This window comes from Phyllostomus discolor, chromosome 8 (assembly GCF_004126475.2).
Source record: "Phyllostomus discolor isolate MPI-MPIP mPhyDis1 chromosome 8, mPhyDis1.pri.v3, whole genome shotgun sequence".
Lineage (NCBI taxonomy): Eukaryota > Metazoa > Chordata > Mammalia > Chiroptera > Phyllostomidae > Phyllostomus > Phyllostomus discolor.
In genome coordinates this window covers 45,699,153-45,719,907 of record NC_040910.2, presented here as the reverse complement: position 1 = coordinate 45,719,907, position 20,755 = coordinate 45,699,153, and the positions used below count along the sequence as shown (strand labels likewise).

General features: G+C 58.6%; 1 protein-coding gene across 3 annotated transcripts in view; it reads right to left on the bottom strand.

Annotated features, from left to right (window-relative positions):
* Nucleotides 1–1,257: 1,257 nt before the first annotated feature.
* Nucleotides 1,258–20,755, bottom strand: part of CACNA1A (calcium voltage-gated channel subunit alpha1 A) — a 289,195-nt gene continuing 269,697 nt past the window's right edge. The window contains exons 40-51 of one of the 3 annotated variants that reach the window (XM_036032405.1): nucleotides 18,162–18,289; nucleotides 15,936–16,032; nucleotides 13,363–13,468; nucleotides 7,723–7,830; nucleotides 7,486–7,586; nucleotides 6,450–6,559; nucleotides 6,202–6,340; nucleotides 5,941–6,054; nucleotides 4,622–4,657; nucleotides 3,379–3,565; nucleotides 2,859–3,103; nucleotides 1,258–2,083 (exon numbers count right to left, since the gene is read on the bottom strand). In XM_036032405.1, coding sequence (XP_035888298.1) covers nucleotides 1,394–2,083; nucleotides 2,859–3,103; nucleotides 3,379–3,565; nucleotides 4,622–4,657; nucleotides 5,941–6,054; nucleotides 6,202–6,340; nucleotides 6,450–6,559; nucleotides 7,486–7,586; nucleotides 7,723–7,830; nucleotides 13,363–13,468; nucleotides 15,936–16,032; nucleotides 18,162–18,289 — 2,061 coding nt within the window. In that variant the 3' untranslated portion in view covers nucleotides 1,258–1,393. Of the gene's footprint in view, nucleotides 2,084–2,858; nucleotides 3,104–3,378; nucleotides 3,566–4,621; nucleotides 4,658–5,940; nucleotides 6,055–6,201; nucleotides 6,341–6,449; nucleotides 6,560–7,485; nucleotides 7,587–7,722; nucleotides 7,831–13,362; nucleotides 13,469–15,935; nucleotides 16,033–16,831; nucleotides 16,929–18,161; nucleotides 18,290–20,755 lie in introns of all 3 variants that reach the window. The other 2 variants (XM_036032406.1, XM_036032407.1) reach the window with 2 other exon arrangements.

Genomic DNA, 20,755 nt, shown 5'->3' with positions numbered 1-20,755 from the left:
TGTTCCCTGGCAGACAGACGGCTGCAGCTTCCCTGACTCTGGAGAGAACTGCATGCCACTCCCCCGTCTCCTGAACAGCCCAGCACCTTGAGGGGGGCCTATGACCGACAGGGCAGAGCCTCCCCTTGAGCAGGCAGCCGGCCGTGGGGGATGACTAGTGAATTCGTCTGGTTAGGAAGTTAAAACTCTCTCTTGAAGGTAACCAGTAACGAGGTGGGGTGGGGGTGGGGGTGGGGGCAACCCTCTCTAGTTTCTTCCTGGACAGCTGGCAAGGACCTGGTTAAGCATCTCTGTCCTTGACTTTCCTGGGCCTGCTAAGGCAGCCAGAATCCCTGGAGCTCTGGCCACCAAGCCTTAAGGGGTGGAGCTTGTTTGCCCATTCTCTGCCGGGTCTGGCACAACCCCCAGACACTGCTAAGAGCCGGAGGCTGGAGAGCTCCAGACTTCTCATTCTTAGCTATTTTCAAAGTGCCTCCTCACATGGTTCCCCCTCAAAAATCCCTGGGGTTCGCTGCAGTGGGGTAATGACCACTCCAGTCCATCAGCCCTTTGATTCAACTATTTTTATTTTTTTTTTTAATTTTTGAATGTCATGCAATAATTCACAGTCCCAAGCCCACAGTTTTCAAACAAGGTAGGAAAAAGGCAAAAAGAAGCAAAGGAAATCGGTGGTGGTGTTCTTTTTTTGTTTTTTGTTTTTTTTTTCTTTTGTGATTTCGAGCAGGACCAAATGTCAGGAAAAATGCTTCTTTTCTCAACCATTAATTTTTTTGTCCTTTTTAAAATTGTTTATTTTTTTAAATCGATTTCTGCAGGCAGTAATAGTAGGGTTTGGGATAACCAGCAAGCACTCCTGTGTGTGTCTGAGAACGGGCGTGAGGCGTGAGCGTGCCTGGTGGAGGCCGGTGTGGGACGCTGGGTGTCGCTCTCTCCGCCACACACTGGCCACCAGCTCTTGTCCACCAGGGGAAGGAAAGATTCAATTGAGATGATAAAACTCATCAATAGAAGCGACTTTTTTCTCCCCGTTTTTCTTTTAAAAATGTTTTTTTTTTTTTTAAATTTCCATTTTCCCCAAGGTTCTCCAAAAATGGCTGAGTGGATTGGAATCCCTTGGCGGTGTGGTTTGTCTGTCCCCGCGGGCCCCCGTTAGGGGGCCGGGGCTGGGTGGGGGGCGCCGAGGGTTTCTGTGGGACACCCTGGTGTGTCCTGGCCCTGGGGACTCCCTCCAGAGTCCGGGGGTGTCCGGCAGGTCCTCTCCCCGGCTTCCCCTGTGTGCTGGGCAGGTGGCAGCGAGGTGGCCTCGCGGCCGGGCCGCGGCTCCTCCCCGTGGGACGTGTGCGTGGGGTGCGCGGAGGGGGCCGGGCGGGCGCGGGTGCCACCTCGCCCGGGCTTAGCACCAGTCGTCGTCGTCGGTCTCGCTGTAGGCTTCGTGCAGGCCTTTCCGGGGGCCCGGCCCGCGGGGCCTGGCCAGTCCGTGGGCCGGGTAGTAGCCGTTGGGGAGTCGCCGGCCGTGCCGAGAAGGCGACGCGCAGGCAGGGCCCGCGGCCCGAGGAGTCCTGGGCGAGCACGCGTGTCGCGCGGGGGGCGGCGCGTCGTAGGACGCGTCGTAGGGCCCGTCGTCCCCGACCCCGCCAGGGCCATCGGCCTCGTCGTAGTCGGAGCCCCGGTAGTAACCGTGGTGCCGGGGGCCCGGGGACCACTCCGAGGCGTGCGCGACAGACGCCGGCCACCGCGTCCCGCCTTGGCGACATGCCCTGGGGGACTCGCTCCGGGCCGGGCCCCGACGCTCCATCGCGGGTGAGCGGCTGCTGCTGTGTCCCCCCTGCGGCCGCTCCGCTGCCAGAGGCTCGGCTGCGGTGCCCGGGTACCTCCGCGGGCCGCTGGGGGCCGTCCGGCCAGGCCGCGCCACCTGCTGCTGCTGCTGCGGGGGCCCTGAGCCGCCGGCCTTGCGGACCACAGGGGAATAGGACACGTGTGGCCGGGGAGTGGAGGGGGTCTGGGGGAGCTGGCGGCGGCCCCGCCGCGGAGTGCTGGTACCAGATGTTGAGGGGGCTGGGCTTCCACTTACGGAACTACTGCCCTACACGAAAATTGAAACAAAGGAAATCAAAAAAAAAGATACAACAAAATCAACCAGAAGGAGACAGGAGGAGACACGGGGGGGGGGGGGGGGGGGGGCAAAGGAAAACCAAAGGAGGGCAGGAGTGGGGCCAGGAGGGGGAGGAGGGGGTGGGGGACACAGGACATTTGAATGGAAAAAAAGGAAAAAAAGCAACAGCCACAGGGAGGAGGAGGAGGGGGAAGAGAAGGAGAAGAAGGGAGAAGGGGTGGGGGGAGAAGGGGAAGGAGGGAGAGAGACAAGGAGGGCGGGGGAAGTAAAAAACCAACAGAACAAAGTGAAAAGAGAAATGAGAAATGGAGTTTTGTAAGTTTCGGGGTTAAAATAGCAGAAGTTTCAAAAATTACTCACAGGCGTCCAGAGGACAGAAATCATAATTGGAACAAAAACGGAAGCCGGGTTAAAGGAAAGCAAAAGGCAGCAGGCGGCCAGCGCTGCAATGAGCCGTAAGGGTCGGGCTGGCCCGAACTCAAACATGATCCACAACCAAAGAGGAAGCAGCTGCAGGCGGGGTGCGGGTGGCAGGCTGGCAGGGGGCTGGGGGCAGAGTGGCAGGAGGCAGTGTCCATCCTCGCCCAGGTCGTCCCTTGGCTTGGGAAGGAACCCAATGGTAGGCAGGGTTGGAGATCACAGTGGGGAGTGAGGACCCTGCCCAGAGTGTCTGTGGGGTGTGGGGGCCCCCCTCCTCTCCTGGTCCTCCACAGCTTGGTCTGGGGGCAACTCCTGCCACACCCACCTGCCGGTGTGCCATGTGCTCGGGGCCCTCACTAGGTGAGCGGGACCATCGCTGGTCCCGGGCCCGGGCCCGGTGGTCAGGCCGCTCCTGGGCATAGCGCTCCTTGTCAGGGGGCGGGTGGTGGTGGTGGTGGTGGTGGTGGTGCTGCCGGTGCTTCCGGTCCTTGGGCCGGCCCCGCTCCTGGTCTCGCTCCTTTGATGGCAGGTCCCCAGACTGGGTGGTCATGCTCAGGTCTGTCCCCAAGCCTAGGCCGGGTGGGGGTCACACAGACAGAAGGCAGTGAGGTGGGGCCGGCCATGCACACAGGCGGCCACCAAAGGGGCCCTAGAGAGCGGCACCTTCCTCTGGACCAAGGGGGACCTAGTGGGCATTGCGAGTCCAGTCCACAGGCTCCCTTGGCCCAGCTTGGTTCCGTCCAGGCCTCCTCTTCTAGCAGGGTCCACCACCTCTGCCTTCCCTTCCCCTCTCTCCTCCCGGTCCCCGGCTTCCTCTGGTCCCCGGGCCCGGTGGCGTGGCGCACCTGTGTCCACATCCGTGTAGCGGCCCAGGGAGCGCTCGGAGGCTCGGTGGCCACGGTCACGGCGCCGCTGGTGGTGCCGCTGGTTTTCTTCAGGGGGCACCCTCTCCAGGGAGTAGTCGTCCAGGCGCCGGGCCTTGGGGCCCAGCACGGAGGCTGAGCGCTTCATGGGGCTCGTGTCTGAGATGGTCTGAGAAGGACAGGTCAGCAGGCTGGAGTCAGCGGCTGGCGCCAAGGGGACCTGATCTGTCTTGCCCCATCAGCCATCAGGTGAAGTATGACCACCTGGGGGGTGGGGGGGGGGCTTGGCTCCTGATCAACCAGGGCCTGGGGATGCCTGTGTCCCCTCCCAGGCCCATCCTGGTTTCTGGCCAGGAGGCTGTCTGATCCACCCCTGCCGCTTTTCAGGACCACCCCCGAGGGTACCTCCAGGCCTCGGTGTCCAGCCACGGACACGCAGCCTGGCTGGAGAGAACAGCTTTGCTCAGTCCTGAGGGCAAACCTGGAAAGCTGGGCGCTGGGCAGTACGCCCTGCCCGCACCCCTGGAGGGTGAGAAGCATCTGCCTCTTGGGCTGTAAGGCCTCAGGCTTGGGGCCAGGTGCCCAGCACCCCTGCTCACTGTCCTCCTTGGCTGGGAGGTCTGAGCTCTCCTGCCCATTTGAGGGGCTGCCCTGGCACTCGAGGTCCTGCGAAACCTTCCTTCTCATCCTCAGCCTGCATCCCGGAAGCCTGTGAGTGCTGCGCCCCCCGGGGTCAAGCCCTGGAGAGAGGGGCCTGTGGTCTCTGCAGCTGGGAGAGGAGAGGAGGAGGACAGGGTGGACATCCCTTAGGGCTCGGCCCAGCTGAGTGGCTGGTGGCACTGCCCGAGGTGGGGGTTTTAAGGGACACAGGGCTATAGGACCAGAGGGTCAGGGGTGGTCAGGGAAATGAGAAAGAGTAGGCTAGGTGTGCGGGCTGGAGCAGGTCAGGGTCCTTGAAACGACAGACTCCTGGCTTGGGCTCTGAAGAGAAGGGGTAAGGGGTAGGGGTGGGGGAGAGGGGTGGAGCAGGGCCACCTCCCAGGGCACACGTGGGGCACACAGATAACAGAATGCGTGAGGATAGGGCTCCACAGGTGTGGGGGGTGTTCTGCAAAGAAAGGGTGGCATCTGGGAGGGCGGAGATGACAGGACTCCCTCGAGGGGGGGTGGGCGGGAAGAGGGGGCCGGAGCCCAGCTGGGTGGCAGGAGGGCGGGCGGTACATACACTGAGGTTATTCCCACGTGGCCGGCCCCTTCTCCTCTGTCACAGCCCCACGGGATGGTGCACACAGAAAAAACAGAAAGAAGAAAATAAATATAAAAGCTGAGAGAGGGAGTGAGAGGTGGTGCATGAACCTGAGGAGTGAGGGGAATGGAAGGAGGAGAAGAGAGGTTAAAGTCCCTGGTAAGTAGGTGACCTCTGGCCCAGCTGGAAGTCCTCCCAGGGCCACAGAGGAGACAGAGAGGAGACACCATAGACAGACAGATGGCAGAGGCACGAGACGGACAGATGGGACAGTGTGGCCGCAGGCCTCTGGTCCCGGGCCTCTGGCCCCGGGCTCTGCCTCATGCGATGCCTCCAGTCCTGGCTCTGGCTGACACTCAAAGCTGAGGGGGCGGGGGCAACTTGGAGGGGTGGCCATCAGCTGGGGTTGTCCCATCCCTCTCCTGGGGCCCAGCAGCTAAGTCCTGGGGGGCACAGGCTGGCAGGATGGGGCTGGGCAGCCACATGCAGGCTGGGTGCTTCTCGCCCGAGGCCTCAGCAGCCAGAGGCCAGGCCCCTGGATGACCCTGGCCCAGCCAGACACAGCGCAGCCTTCCACCCCGTGCAGATGACCCAGCACAGCACTTGGGCAGCCTTCCACAGTCAGACATGCTGCCCCACCTCTCAGGCCAGGCGGGCAGCCAGCCATGCTTCTGGCTTCAGTCCCCATGGGCCTGGAGCAGTGGAATCCGAGTACCCTCCCTGGTTCCCAGGGCCCTGCAGCTGGGAAAAGCAGCCACACACAGACACACACCCAGCACACGCCCCTGCCCCTCCCCCTCCCCAGCAGCCCCCACAGAAACCAGACAGGACAAGCCCCAGCTGTCCCAGGCCCGCCCCAGACTCTGCCACCAGGTCCTAGGACCTGCCAGGCCCCTGAGAGCAGACCCACTCGTGCATGTGTGTGCACATGTGTGAGAATGTGCACGTGTCTGTGTGTGCCTGTGTGCACATATGTGCTTGTGTTCTTGATTGCAGTCTCACAAGTCACCTTTACACACCCATGTGTCCTCCACACCCTCCAGCGTCAGCACCCCCAAACAGGGCAGGGCCAGACCGTTGGCAGTGGCTACCGCATCCTGTCCCAGGGGAGCCCCTTTCTCTCTGCCCTTCATTGGAGGAGCTCAGAGGACCAGGGCCCCCAGATGCCCCCGGTGTAGCCTGGTTGCTGCTGCCGAGGGCGCAGGAGACCCCACTCTGACCAGGGTCTGGAGAAGGAAGGAGACTCCCTGGGCTTCCGGAGGCAGGTCCACCTCAGGGTGGTGGGTAAAAGCCCTCACCTGGTTCTCTGCGGGGAGGCGGGGCATGGAGGCAGCCCGGGCCTGGCCTTCCATGGGGAGGTAGTGCTCACTGTCCGAGTAGCCATCTCGGCCCATCTCTCGCATCTCCACAGACTGCAGGGCAGATGGCAAGGCTGGGTGAGCCCCGGGGCTGGACCCCTGGGCCCCAGGTGCAGCCTGATGTGAGTGCAGCTGAGGGCAAGGGGGCCCAACCCCGCCCTGCTGCACTGCCCAGTGGGGGCAGCGGGAGGGCAGAGGCACCTGAGAGTTGGGCTGGCTGTTGGGCATGTCGGTCGGGGGCCCCCGCTCTGGGCTCCACGTGCCCGTCTTCTGGAACATCTCTTGGGCTCGCTGGGTCACCCAGGAAGGGCTCTCCTTGATGCCACTTTCGTGAGCCATCCTGCACGTGAGACACAGGCCAGGGTGGCAGTGGGCCCTCTGGAGGCCTGTGTCTGGGGTTGGTACCCCCCGCCCTTCCATCCCCTCCTCCGAGCCAGAGTGACACTCACAGGCCTCCTCCTGGGTCCAGCTGGGTGGAGGGCAGGGCGTTCTGGCCAGGCCCCCCCTCCTGCGTTGGTGATGGGGGCTCCATGCGCTGGAACATGAGAGGCGTCCGGTTCTGGGGGCGGGGGCAGAGAGCAGCATGTGTGTATGTGGGCGGGGGGGTGAGTAGGGACATGTGGAGGGACACATACTCAGGTCTCATCCATTTGTCAGCCCACTAGCCCCTTTCTTCCAAATCCACCCAGAACTGGGTCATTTCTCATGCCTGTGTGGTCCCCTCCAAGGTCTAGCCCCCTAATCTCCCACCTGAACCAATGCTCCCAGCTCCAGCCCTTACTCCCCATGGCCCCCAGAGGGCGAGAACCACCCCCTCCACGAAGTCACATCGCTCCTCTAGCGAGGAGCCCCCTTACTCAGAGCAAACATCGAAGTTCTCCCCGTGGGCCGTGTAAGCAATGCATCTCCTCCCACGGCCCCTCTTGCTTGTTCTGTTCTGCCACGTGACCTTGCAATTTCCCAAACTCAGCTCACAGTCCTGCCTCAGGGCTGTTCCCTCTGCCCAGAATGTTCTTCCCTGAGGTACCTTCTCAGCTCACTCTCTTTCGTCTTCCTTCAAGCCTCTGCTCAGAAGTCACCTCCTCAGGGAGGCCTCCCCTGATTACCCTTTTTGAGCTGCACCCCTCTCCCCGGGCACTCTTTCCCACGGTGCTGACTGTGTCTGCCCTGATCTCTCAGTCATTTGTCATTGTTGGCGTCTCCCAGCTCGGCTTCTGGTCTGTTCTGCTCACAGCTGCACCTCAGGGCTGAGAACAGCACCTGACACACGAGGACACCCCGTAAATGTTGGTGGAGCAGATGGATTAATCCAGGGTATGTCTCCTCTCTTTGGCACAATCTCACTTTTCAATGACCTTCCCTGGGGCCTGGCCACACCCCACTGTTCTGGACAGTTCTCAGGGTGACAAGGCTGCTACGGTCTCCCGGCCGGGGCGACCACAGAGGGAAGAACACTGGGGAGAACTGTTAAGGCCTGAGCCGTACCTGCTCCTCGCGCATGGCCTGCAGCTTCTTGGCCTTGCTCTGCCGGTAGTACTCCATGATCATCATGGCCGCGTAGATCTTCCCCACCGTCAGGTCCGTGGCTGGGGGCACAGAGCGAGCTCACTGTGGACGGGGCCCCTGTCTGCACCAGTGTCCCAACCCTGTGCCTCCTCCTCTTTCCCTCCCCCTCTGTCCTGGCGGATCAAGGCCTGGGGCTAGGCCAGTCTGGGCTCTTACACTTATGAGGGGTGACCAGCAGGTCCAGTGTTTTCTGGGACAGGTTGGGCCAGATGGCCATCATCTCTTTCCGTAGCTCGGCGTCCATCTGCTGTTTGTCGGCCCCTCCTGCAATGTGGGCACAGAGAGCCCCTGAGTGCTTGCCTGGGCACCCGCCAGCCACTCCTGCCCACCCAGTGCCCCGTGGGGCTGGCCCAGGGGAGGATGGACCATGGGGCTCTGGTCCTCAGCAGGGACAGTCCACATCGAGAGGGGCTGGATGGTCCAGGTCTAAACCTGACTGCCATCTGTGGAGCTTAGGTGTTAGTCTACTGCTCTGTGCCTCAGTCTCCCTGCCTGAGAAATGGGGATAAGAGCAACGGTACCCATCTCCCTGAGTTGTTTGATGATTATAGTAGTTAATGAGCGTGTGGCCTCAGGACAGCATCTGCCATAGAACCGTTACCACAGCAGCCCACCGGCCTGGGGGACAGTTCTGACACAGAACGTTTTCCCTCAACCAGTTCTCCCCTTCCATTCATGTGACCTTTGGCTATTGCTGACCCCTGGTCCCTCACCCCTGCCATGGTGGTCTTTTTGCCAGTGACTCCTGGTCCCACTGACTCCTGCCTAAGTTCATGGTAGCATGACACACACTGGCTCTGTCATTGGCTGGGGCCACGTGATGAGTTCTTGCCAATGAGGCATGAGCAGAGTCACTTTGGGTATTTGATGGCCAGTGAATGACCATCCTGGGTTCTCTTTCACTGTCATGATGGCTGGTGACATCAGGGACAGTGGCTCTCTCAGGCCTGGCCCTTAAGTGACTGAGGAATAGAGCCCCCTTGCCCACCCAGGAAGGACACACTAGTGGGAGTGGGAAGTGAACCTTTGTTGGTGTGAGACCGTGGGGCTGTTGGTTACAGCAGCACATTCTCGTCCATCCTGAACAATACACCAGCCTGGGCTCTGTCTCTGCTTCCCCTTCAGAGCCCCCAGCCATGGACACGGGGGCATCTTCCAAACACTTACCAGCAGGTATGAAAGGGACATTGATAACAGAGCTAGAGTAAGGTCCCAAGGCTCCCTGCTGGGCCAAACATTAACTTTGTAGTTGCTGGATTGTGTGTGTGTGTGTGTGTGTGTGGCCTAGGAGATTTGGGGGAAGGGTAGAGGGTGGCTACCAGCCATTAGAGAAGCATTTCAGTGTTCTAACAACCATCTGCTGGGGCACACAGGCTGAACAGCTGCTCTGCCCAGGCAGCCCTGACAGCCCGCCCTGGCCTCTCCTCTCCGAGCCTTCCCCACGTCCAGCCTGGAGCTCCTCTGACAGCTCCACCCAGCTTCTCCTCCTCAGCAGATGTGGGTCAAAGCATAGACATCTGCCAGGCATTCTGTGGAACTTTCATTTAGTTTTGCCCATGTGATTAGAGACAGGTGCCTTTATTTCGTGAAGAATCCTTCTAAAGGGCCTTTTTGCAGGTTAAGCACAGAGGACACTGGGGCGACGGGAAGTGGAACTGCCTGGACCAGTGCAGTCGCCTCTGCCTGGGTCTTCCTGTCCCTCCTACAGCCACCAGAGGGCATCTCTGAGCACCTGAGTCAGTCGGTGGCTCTTCTGCTCAGAGCACTCCTGTCTCTGCCTTGTCCAGGGTGATCACTCAAGTTCACAGGGTTCTGCACAACCTGCTCTCGTCTCCTCTGCTTCCCCCTCACTCACTCTGTTCCAGCCACGTTGACCTTCTCACTCTGCTCCTCAAACACGCCAGGCACAGTCTCCTTCAGGGCCTTAGAATGGACTGTCTTCTGCCAGGATCATTCTTTCTACAAATATTCACATGGCTTCCTTCCTCCTTCAGTCCCTGCTCCAGCCTTTTATCAGAGAAGCTTTCTAGCTCCCCCGCCCTACTTAGAATAGCCAGCCCCCCATCACCTTCCATGCCTTTCCCTGGCTTTCGTCTTCTCTGTACTTATCATGTTGTTGTTTCCCATCTCACCCACTAGAGGGCGCACCCCAGGGTCTGATCTTTCTTTTCACCACCTGATGCAGGGGACTGTGGTCACCAGGGTGGGGCTGCAGGGGGCGAAGCTGATCTGTGGCCCTGCCACAGTTGGGAGGTCAAGACTATCCTGGGAGACCCTTGGGAAAATCCCCTGTAACTGGGCTCAGGACCCTCAGCACCAACCGATGACAGTTTTTCTTTCTTGATGGGGAGCAGTTGGGAGTAAGAGCTGTGTCTGCTGTCCACTCTAGCTAAGTGAGTGTCCGGGGTGATCCCTCTCAGACAGACAGGAAGGGAAGAGAACATGACATTTCCTGTTAAAAGTCACTTTCTCCTTACAGTGTAGATGCTCCTGTTTCTAGCGCAAAAAAAGAAGACGCCTGCTGTTATGGACGGCGCTGTGTCCCTCCAGAACTCCTGTCGAAGCCCTCAGCCCCGATGTGAGTGCGTCTGGAGATGCGGGCCTTCAGGAGGTGACTAACGTTACAGGAGGACATAACGGGGGTCTTTAATCCAGCACGGCTAGTTCCTGGAAGTGAGGCAGTGACACCAGGGCTGTGCGCGCACAGAGGATGCAGCAAGGAGGTGGTGGGCCACCTGCAAGCCCAGGAGAGAGGCCTCAGGGGAAACCAACCCTGGGAGCACCTTGAACCTGGACTCTGAGCTTCCAGAAATGTGAGAAAATAAATTCCTCTCCGTTAAGCCCCCCAGTCTCTGTTATTTTGTTACAGCCACCTGAGCTGACTCAGACTCCTGTTCTTGGCTTCTGACGTAGGTAAGGGATTCTGGGTGGGGTTCCTGGGCCTCAGCCAGCACTGCTGATACCCGGGGGCAGGTCTCCGACGGTGGGCTGTCCTGTGCACCGGGGGATGCTGAGCAGCGCCCACTAGATGCTAGCAGCACCTCCTTTCCCAAGTGTTGACAGCAAACCTGTCCTCATAGGTTGCCAAGCGTCCGCTGGGGGACAAAACCACCGCCTTAGCTTCTTTCTGCTTCAATTCACCAGGAAGCCTGGCACTCAGGATTGTCACTCACATGTGAACAAAGGGAGAACCTTAGAGGTGGCCTCGCCAGGGTCACGGGGTTTCCTCAAGGCAGAGCCCCAAGTTTATTCCTCCTCCAGGTACACAATTGTTAACACCAGGGCTCCTTGGTACAGGGGGTCCCCCTGTGCACAGGCAACAGTCACCCATGAACTGGCGGTGTCCCAGAGTTTGTAACCCAAGGGTCTTCCCCTCTCTCATCTCATTCTGCAGGCTTTTGGGTGAAGAGTCTCTGTCACGGGTCCTGTCTTGCACACTCTGGGACATTCAGCAACATCAGCATCCTGGTCTCTGTGCACCAGATGCCACTAGCTCCAGCCCCTCTCCGCTGTGACAATCACAACCATCTCCAGGCACTGCCCAGTGGCTGGGGACATGATGGCCACTGGTTGAGAAATGCTGACTTAAGGTCTAACCCCTGACCTTGCTCCTCAGCCCTGCTATCCCTTTTCCCACAGTATCTTCCCACCTTTGAACAAGTTACACATTCAACTCAGAGTCTTTGTTGTTTGTGGCCTGTTTCCCCGCAGCCCCGTGGGAGGTTCATCTCTCCTTCACTGCCCTCATGAGGACAGGGCGGGGCACGCAGCAGACCTGCAATGCACGCTCTCACGCGATGAGCTGCAGCCAACGTGGCTGCCCGTTTCAGGCAGATAGCAACGTGCCACAACACCCCTCTGTGGTTCAGGCAGGTCAAAGTCCTTCAACTCCGATAATGCCCACCCTAGAACCTTCAGGGTCACTGCAGACCCCACCTTCAGAAAGAGCCTGGTCTTTGAGGATTAAAGGACGAGACAGTGCCCTTCAGCTGCTCAGCCCCGTGGAGCTCTGGATAAGAGTGTGGGCTGGCTCTGGGTGGGGTCTGCCTGGATTCAGCCCTTTCTAGGACAAAACAGCAAAAGGCATGTTTTTTGAAATCCCCTGCCACGAGTGGCATGGCAAGGCTGAGGACGGGCACAGAGGGTGCCAGGCAGGTGTGAGGACATCTAGTTCAGGCACTCCCCAGAGCTTCTGGAGAGGCTCCTAGCTAGGCTGATGCCGTGATTTCGACCTTGTGAGAGCTCAGTTGATCCCGCCAGGACTTCTGCCCTACAGAACTATAAGCTCATAATTAGGTGTGCTTTAAGCTGCTAAATGTGTGGTCATTTGTTACACGGCATAACTAGCTAATACACAAACTGAAGCTGTTTCCTGAGCCTCATCCTCACTCCCTGTGATTCTTTCTCGCTCTCTGGGGGCTCTTCCTGCTCTCTCTACCTTCGCCTGCATGTTTCCCACTTCCAGCAATATCTGTCCTCAACTTGTCCCCCTGCACTGGGCATTGTCCCACCAGAAGCTGCTGACCTCCCTCCCCTAACACCCTCCCCCCACCTCCCCAGCAACTTCTGGTCTCAGCTCCCCATCCCCCCGCCCTTAGGACTCTAGAAGTGTCTCTGAAGTTCGCTCTGCCTTCCTCCTGATATCCCATGGTGTTGGCAGGGTGCAGCCCTGACCCCTCCACCACAGACGCCCTGCTCAGTGACCAGGGGTGATCTGTCACAAAACCCACCGGTCACTCTCAGTCCTCATCTTCCTTGGCTGCTGGGCAGCCTGTGGTGTGCTGGTCCCCTCCTTCTGAGGGGCCCATACTGCCCAGCCTCTGGTGTGCTGGGCCCTCCAGGAGCCCATACTGCCCAGCGCTCTGCCTGCTTTCCTGCCCTCCCGCCGTCAGTCCCCTCTGATGCTGGAGTGGTCCTGAGTTTGGTCCTTGGGGTCTTTCAGGTCACATGCATCCCTCTGGAGAGCCCGTCCAGTTCCCTGTCTTAACATCTGTCAGCATCTGATGCCTGCTGACTTTTGTCTTCAGCCCAGTCTGAAGCCTCTTCACCTCACCCACGTCAGAACCTTCTCAGGGGCCCTGCACCCCACCAGAAGTGTAAGCTGGAGACTCTCCTGCTTATCTGTGTCACCACGTGCCTCAGCCAACGCTGCCCTCCTGCCCTCCCTTTGCCCCGACCTGCCCCTCTTGCCCCTTCCCTGTCTCAGGCAGTGGGCCCGACCCCTGAGGGTGGCCGTGACTTCTTTCTCCCTCATGCGCATGTCCAGTCCCTTGGTTATCTGGTTGGCTCGGCTCCCAGGAAATGTCCAGAATCTGAACACTCCACACGCTCCCAGTCTGAGCCGCCTTCCTGTGTCCACCTCGATGAGGATGGTGGCCTCCACGCTGGCCTCTTCCCTGAGTGCTGGGAGGCGCCCCCTCACTCAGAGGGCGAGTCAGTTCCAATACAGCCCCAGGTGGCCTCCTGCCTCAGGACCTCCGCACCTGCTGGCCCCTCTGCCAGGGGCACTTCCCCCCAGGTGTGCACGTGGCTCTTCACTTCATCTCCTTCAGAACCTCTTAGTGCAGGCCTCTGCCACCAGAATTGTAAGCTGCTGTGTCCCCATGTTTAGAGAGGTGGCCTGGGCACCCAATGTTTGCTGAGCAAGGGAACTCATGAGCAAACGAAGGTCAGGACAAGGCAGTGGCTCCTTCAGTGTCAGGCAGTGGGGGGCGACCCTCAGCTGCCTGCTGCACAGTCCTCCGAGGCTGCCTCCACCCCGCCCCACCCCTCAGCTCCCACCCTGGCCACCCTTACCTTTGGCAATCTTGATGTCCAGGGCTGTACGGATCAGAGCCATGAGGGTAGAGTTGAAGTGGACAGTGTTGTCATCGGCGACAGGCAGATCCATTCGCAGGAGCCTCTGCAGAAAACCAAAGGGGGGGGCAGTCATTCCCAAGCACCCTTCCCAGTCTCCCACGAGCCAGACCCACCCCATCCGGGGAGCTCCAGGAAGAACTCTGACAGCAGCGGCTAAGGTGCCCCCCACCCTCAGGTTACCTGTCCCAGCGCTTCCTGTCCCCATTTCCCCTGGTGGCCCACAGGAAGGGCGCTGGGGGCTCTCCCACACCGGAGCCCTTGCCCCTCTCTCTCCCGCATGCCAGACCCTCAAGTTGGCAATTCCAGGGTGCGCCCAGGTCCCCGCCCTGCCCCAGAGTTCTTCTGGAAGGCTCCGCTCCGTTCTGACCCCAGAGAAGCAGCGCACAGGCTGGATCAGAGCAGACATGCAAGAGCCAGGCAGGGGGTCCATGGCCGCAACCGTCCGGGAGCCTTTGGCTCCCCGCCTGCCCCCCCACCCCCCCACTTGGCCCAGACCAGACCAGACGGGCACAGACCACATCATTTCTCTGAGAAGCAGCAGGCAGGCAGCCCCCCCGCTGATGGGGTGGGCCCCTCGCAGACATGCAGCGAGGCCAGGCCACACACACAGAACAGCAGACGGGCACATGCGGACGGAATCTCGAGACTCATTCATAGCTCCGTGGGAAGTATCTCAGGGCATGTCTGCATCCTGGCTCTGTGTGACTGTGGGGGAGGGGCTGGGGGGCTCCCATGGCCCAGGGAAGAAAAGACTCCAGTGTCCCAGGCAGGGGCTCTCCCCTGTGCTCGGTGATCTGCAGAGTACGAGACTGGTGGGCACCAGCCCGGGCTGAGGTGGCTCCCATGGACACGGGGTCGAGGGTGAGTCTGGGGCTCACGTGGGGCTTCAGACACACGTCAGCAGGAAACACAGGGTTGGACGAGGGGAGGGGGATGGCACGCCCAGGGTAGAGCACAAGGGACAGGTTGGGGCGGGGCGGGGGAGGCCGCAGAGAGAGAAACACACAGGCTGAGCCACGGCACACACCGTGCGGGCTGCGCATTGCGCAGGGGTCCCTGTCTCAGAAATCACAGATTTGTTATTTAAAGGACGACTTCCTGCTTGCCAGCAGAAAAGTGTCTGCTTCTCACCACATGGCTTGATCACAATTTTCCAACAGACAAAGCGATCTGCGGAAAAGGTGTTCTTTTCAAATTTGCACAAAGGTGCCTTATGGATCCATGGTGACCCTGCACAGAGGCCGGGAAGGGACAGGCACACACACTCGCACACACTCAGGCAAGCTGAGACCAAGAGAGGGATGAGAGGACGACGACAGACAGAGGGACAGGCGCAGGGATCTCTGAGATGCTGGTGGCGCAGCCTCGCCCAGCCTCGACTGAGCAGGCGGGGGCGGGGAGGGCGGAGGAGGAACGAGGCTGTGGGAAGGCAGCCGCACGGGGCAGGGAGGAATGGCAGTGGGCAGTCACAGACGGGGAGGGGGCCTCTTGCAGACAGGGGGTGGGCCAAGGTCGATGGGAGAATGGGATGATGGAGTAATCTTTTTTAGGGGACACTTTAAAGGTTAAAGGTCAAAGGTCACCCCTGAACTTGTCCTGGATGAGTTGGAGGTAACAGAGCATCTGTCTTTGGGTGCCAAGGGAGATTCCGGGACAGGGGTCTAGAGGGGTGGCCTGGCCCGGCCGCCTGGCGGCAGGGCCCTTGCTCCTCCAGCCAGCATGCACCATCCCCCACCGCACCCCCGGTCGGCCATGGCGCCTGCCCGCCCCAGGCTCCCGCCAAGGCAGCGTGCATGGCCTGCGTCAGGGTGCCACGGTCCAGGGGTCCAGCTGCGGCCCGCCTGCCCACTCTGGAACAATGGAGAGGCATATTGGGGTGTCTCGGGGGGTGCAGGTGGGAGGCATTGGGACAGGGGCTGGGGAAACAACTCTGGGGGTAGGAAGGCGTGGGGAGGAGAGGCTGTGGGTGTTCCTCAGGAGGTCTTGGATCCCCCAAGGCCCTAGGTCAGAGATCAGCTTCAGGTGTGTGGGGTCGGGGGGCACTTCTGGACCTGGGATTTCAAGATAACAAAAGATGGGGCCAGGGCCTCACCTTTGTGGGGGCAAAAAGCCCTCTGCCAAAAGGTACCTGCCCCAGCCTGGGAGTGGGGGCCACTCTGGGCGGACAGAAAGGAGGCACATTGGCGATACTCCCTGAAGTGTGTTTGTGTTCAATTTGGTTTCCAGAGGACCAGGTGCGAGGGGACTGGGGCTCCCCACCTCCCACCCCGCATGTCGGCCATAATGGAGTCTCAAAACACCAGACACACTCATCAGGAAGGACGGACACAGTGTGCTCCTTAGAGTCAAGGAGTGGTCATGACCCATGTACTCGAGGAGGAAAGGAAAGAAAAAAAGAAAAAAAAATAGAAAGAAGAGGAGCGCTGGAGAAAGAGACGTGGCTGGTTGTTCCTGGCCAGCACTGGGAACGCCCCAGTGCCCGACGGTGGTGGTCAGCAAAGGTAATCTACCTTGTAAGCCACTCTGGCCGGACACTTCTTCCCCAGACCCAGGGGCGGAGACATGTGTCTCAGCATCTGATACATGTCCGGGTAAGGCATGCGGCCCCTGGCAGCACCGAAAACAAGAACGGGAGTGGGGACGGAGAACCAAAGGGAGGGCAGGTAGAGGGAGGGAAGAAATGGAAGAAAAAAACCAAAACCAAAACCATACAAGCCGAAAAAATATAGAGAGAAAGATGCAGAGAACAATAAAATAGGTATTTCAAATAAATGGAAAAGAGGAGAAAAAATGGAAGAAAAAGTAATTAAAAATATTATTTCACTGCTCACAAGCAGGGAGAGAGAGAGAAAAGAGAAAGGTCAGGTTCAGTTTTGAGCTGTGGTTCGGGTGCAGTGTGGAGGGGAGGGGCGTTCTCGCTTCGGGGGGCCTGAAGCCAGGCTCCAGTCAGATGGCACCCTAAAGCCTGGGCGTGAGCTCCGGTTTGGCTGAGGCTGGTCTCTGAGGGGCCCCAGTGGGGAGGAGGGGCTGGGGGGTAGTGGGAGGAGGGCTGGGGGCTTTGGGAGGTGAAGGGTAGAGGGGAAGAGAGTGGAGGTAACGGTGGGGGGAGCAAAGCAAAGTTACGGTCCCCCCAATGTCTGATTTGGGGTGCCGTTGAGACCCTGGGATGGGCAGCTTCAGCTAAGAGCAAGCAGAATGGCTGAAGGGAACGGAGAGGTATGTTCCATGCTTCGTCAAGTCTACGTGACTGCATTCTGTTGGCTAAGAGAGTTTTCTAGTTTAATGCAAGAGAGAGAGATGGCTCTGTTTTTGGAGATATATATATATATATATGAAATATATATATTGAAGAACCCCAAGCCACACTCATTCCATGGATGCTAGCAGGTTTTAGTGGAAATCAAACCTTGCAAGCAACCCTATGAGGACATTTCTTGCCTAAGCCGAGAGGGGGAGATATTACGCGCAATAAACTGTACATATCCTTATAATGAATCCGACCGCTGAAAGGAGAAGAGAGGGGATTAGTGGAGGCACAGGGGTCAAGCTGCCTTCACCCTGGCTCCTTTCGCACGCAGCGAGGTCACGGTGCCAGGGACTGGGGCCCCCTGGCTTGAAGGGGTCAGGGAGACTTGGGATGAGTGACACTCACAGACCCCTCGGGCAGAGGGTCTCAGTCGGGGTGTGCCTGCAGCTCTGGGCGGGGTGTGCCTCCCCCAGGGCTCTCCCTGAACCTCCCTCCTCCACAATCTACATGGCTACACTGGGATGGGGGGGAGCCAAGGAATAGAGGACAAGGGGACAGCATCCAACTGCTGTGACCTAAAATCAAAAGAGGAAGAGTTAGGAGCCAGCTGAAAGTCAAGTCCCAGACCCACGGCTCACCCCAGCCTCTTGGCCTCATGGAGGATTTGTCTGGGGTTGCAGGGATGGTAAAGATCGACTCCTTCCCCCCTCCCTCGTAAAGCTCAGGCTGCCAAGGGTGCCCATTAATGCTTTCTCAGGCCCCACGCCCAGCCTGAACTAGAATCTTTAGTCAGTGGCTTATGGGGTCTGAGCATCAGGGTGGCACCTCGGTGTGTCCTGCCGGCGCGTAGTGTTGAGTGGGCACTCAGTACACATGCACAGCCAACCCTCTGAAACCCCTGCCTGTCAGCCTGGAAGAGGCACCCTGGTGTCCGCGGAGATGGGAGAGCTATGCCCTTTGTGACCATAAAGAAGCAAAGGCCACTGAGGTTCTATGTCCTCTCCCCTGGCCATGTGTGGTCACCTGCTCCAGGGACCTGGGATCCCAGTGAGAGCTGGGTTCTGCCACTTTGATCTTGCAGCCAATGTCATGTGTCCAGGGAGCTGGGCTAGCTCCTCTTCCCACACTCCCAGCAGAACTGAGGCTGAGAAGCCTTGGGCATCTTCCTTCCTGGGGCCTGGCAAACTTGTCCATCTGGAGGCCTCCCAGGGAGGGGCAGGAGACTCATAGGAGGTCAGCCCCCCGTGGTTGACTCCCTCCCTCATTTTCCAGACAGTCTGGGGCTTTGGCAGGGGTGGTACCCAGAGCATTTAACCTGGGCTGTGTGAGGGTACTGATTCTCATTTCCTTCCTCTAGACTGATCCCCCTGAGGTCCCTGCTAGCTCCCCAGGAACCCAATGCCCTGAGGTTGGGGGCCTGACCTAGCCTGGGCTCCAGTGCCAGAGAAAGGTGGGCGGTGTGGCTGCAGGATTCGGGGCGACTCCTTACCAGGCTGCGGGGTCATACTCGGCCCAGACACGCACATACTCATCCAGGTGGTGAGGACCCAGGATGGAGGAATCTCGAGTGAGGTACTCAAAGTTGTCCATGATGACAGCAACAAAGAGGTTCAGCATCTGCGGGAACCCCAGGGCCGAGAGGGAGTGGGGGAGAGTGAGACCCATCCAAACACATTTACACAGAGGCCCAGAGGGAGACAGGGAGAAAGATGAGATGGGGGAGGGAGACAGACAGGGAGATGGAGAGACAGAGATGGGGGAGGGAGACAGAGGCAGAGGCAGACGGAGACAAAGAGTTGGAGAGAAGGGGAGGAGAGGCCATGTGAAATGGTGGCCAGCACCGAGGGAACCGCCATGACCGCAAAGCCTGCCACCCCTGGCCTCCAACGAGGCCGCAGTGAAGGCTCCGTGTGGGTGAGAACCTTGTTGAGTTCCCAGCCTCAGCACAAAGTAAGCCCTCAGCAAACACAGGGTGGGGCAAAAGTAGGTTTACAGTGCTTATATGGAAAATAATACAATAATTAGGTAATAAAAAAGACAAATAATAATCTGTTTTGCATATTCACAACTGTAAACCTACTTTTGCCCCACTCTTTATTTCTAGGATGGATGGATGGATGGATGAATTTTTCTGTCCTCATCTGAATCTGAAAGCTCCTTTTCATGTGCTCTAGCCCTTAATACATGGGGAGCTTGCATGGGTTTTGCCTCTAGGCCTTTGCAAAAGCTGCTGCTTTAGTGAGCATCATGATTTTTCTCCCTATGGGTAACAACAACCTGGTTAATCCACTCCCCTTAAACTTAGATGCTGTGGTTGGGTGTGGCTAACCCCCATCTCATGGCTCCACAGGCCTGTGATCGGTTGGGGAGAGGCACAAGACCCAAGGTGGCTAATGAGAGCCTTCCCTGGGACTTTTGCTGGCACTCTGGTTGCCATCCACAGGGAGGAAGTATGAGAATAAAGCCAGTGTGGGGAACAGCAAAGAGGATGGGGTCCGCGTGCCTGGATCCAGCCTCATCTGGGTTTTTCAGTTACACAAGCTTATGAACTATCTATTGACTACCTTAAGTCAGTTTCTGTTACAACCAATTGGAGAACTATGTGGTCTAATTCCTGCTCACCATCCCTATGGGCCACTCTTTGAAATCTTCCTTCTCTCGGTCTGAACTTTCCCGATCAAAGCACACATCGGATTGTATGCTGTTGTGTGCTGACTCGTCTGCCCATCAGTCCCGCAGACTGAGAGAACCGTTCTCTCCCCAGACCCTCAGTGCCTAGCATGAGGTCTGGCACAGAGCAGGTATTAAACAAAGATCCAGATGTAAACACAACAGGTGACTAATAAATGACCTGTGATTCTAGATGTCCCTAACTTTAGTGACTCCATTTTTAGCTTATCATTCATGATACTGATAGAGCCCCGGCCGCGTGCCAGGCTCTGTCCTGGGTCCTGGTTACACAGCAGTGAACACAACAGAAATCCCTGCCCTCTGGGGCCTGACGAGCAAGTGCTGTCAATATTTTATAGGGTGCCTGCCCTTTCCCGATAGGCTGCATTATAAGATCTTGTCCTTATATGCACCCATAGCTGCCTGGACAATGGTGGTCACTTGACGAGGGGCAGAGCTGGCCCTTTCAGACTCTCTCTCCTAGGAATCTGGACCTGGTCAATGGACTCTCAGGGTCAGCAGCTAAGACGAGGCTGTAGGTCTCCTGGTGCGAGGTCACTAGTCCGAACAAGGTGCATGTGTTGGGGTTTTGCTGACAGATGCTGAACCTTGGGCCCAGACCTACAGACCACATCTCTCTCAGTGTTGGCTTCTTACAGCCTGCCGGTGGGAGCCACACTCAGGAAGCCAGGTGCGGGAGGCCAGGAAGAGGAGAGGAGACTCCTCCTTCCTGGAAGGGTATGTGTTGTGGGTTGAATTGTGTCTTCCTCAAAAGACATGTTCAAATCCTAAACTCCAGCACCTGCGAATGTGACCTTATTTGAAAAAGGGTCTTTGTGCGTGTCATTAGGTTCAGATGCAGTCAAACTACATTAGGGTGGGCCCTGCATCTGATGTGATGGCTGTCCGCACGAGGGGGAAATCTGGACAACCACACACAGGGGAGGGCCCTGGGTGATGAAGGCAGAGGTTGGGGAGAGGCTGCCATGAGCCAGGAAATGCCTGGGGCCACCAGAAGCTGGCGGAGAATGGGAAAGGTCCCCCTGGAAGCAGCACGGCCCCGACGACACCTTGATTGGACTTCTGGCTTACCAGTCTGTGGGAGGACACGTTTCTGTGTGTGCACCACCAAGTGTGTGAAACTCGGTCACAGCAGCGGCAGGGAACAAGTACCTCCTGCAGCTGATCAGGGGCAGCAGACAGCCAGGGCACCAGCCCTACCTTGGGGTGCTAAGGGCGGCTGGGATGGTCAGCTGCACCCTCTTTTCAATACCCCACCCCTCGCATTCCTGCACCCAGTCATCCCGGGTGATTGCCGTGTTGTCTGTTCCCCCTTCACCCCCGTGCAGCCAGGCCCTGTATGCGATCCCCTCTGCTCGACACACCCAGACAAGTGCCTGTTCTGACTGCACC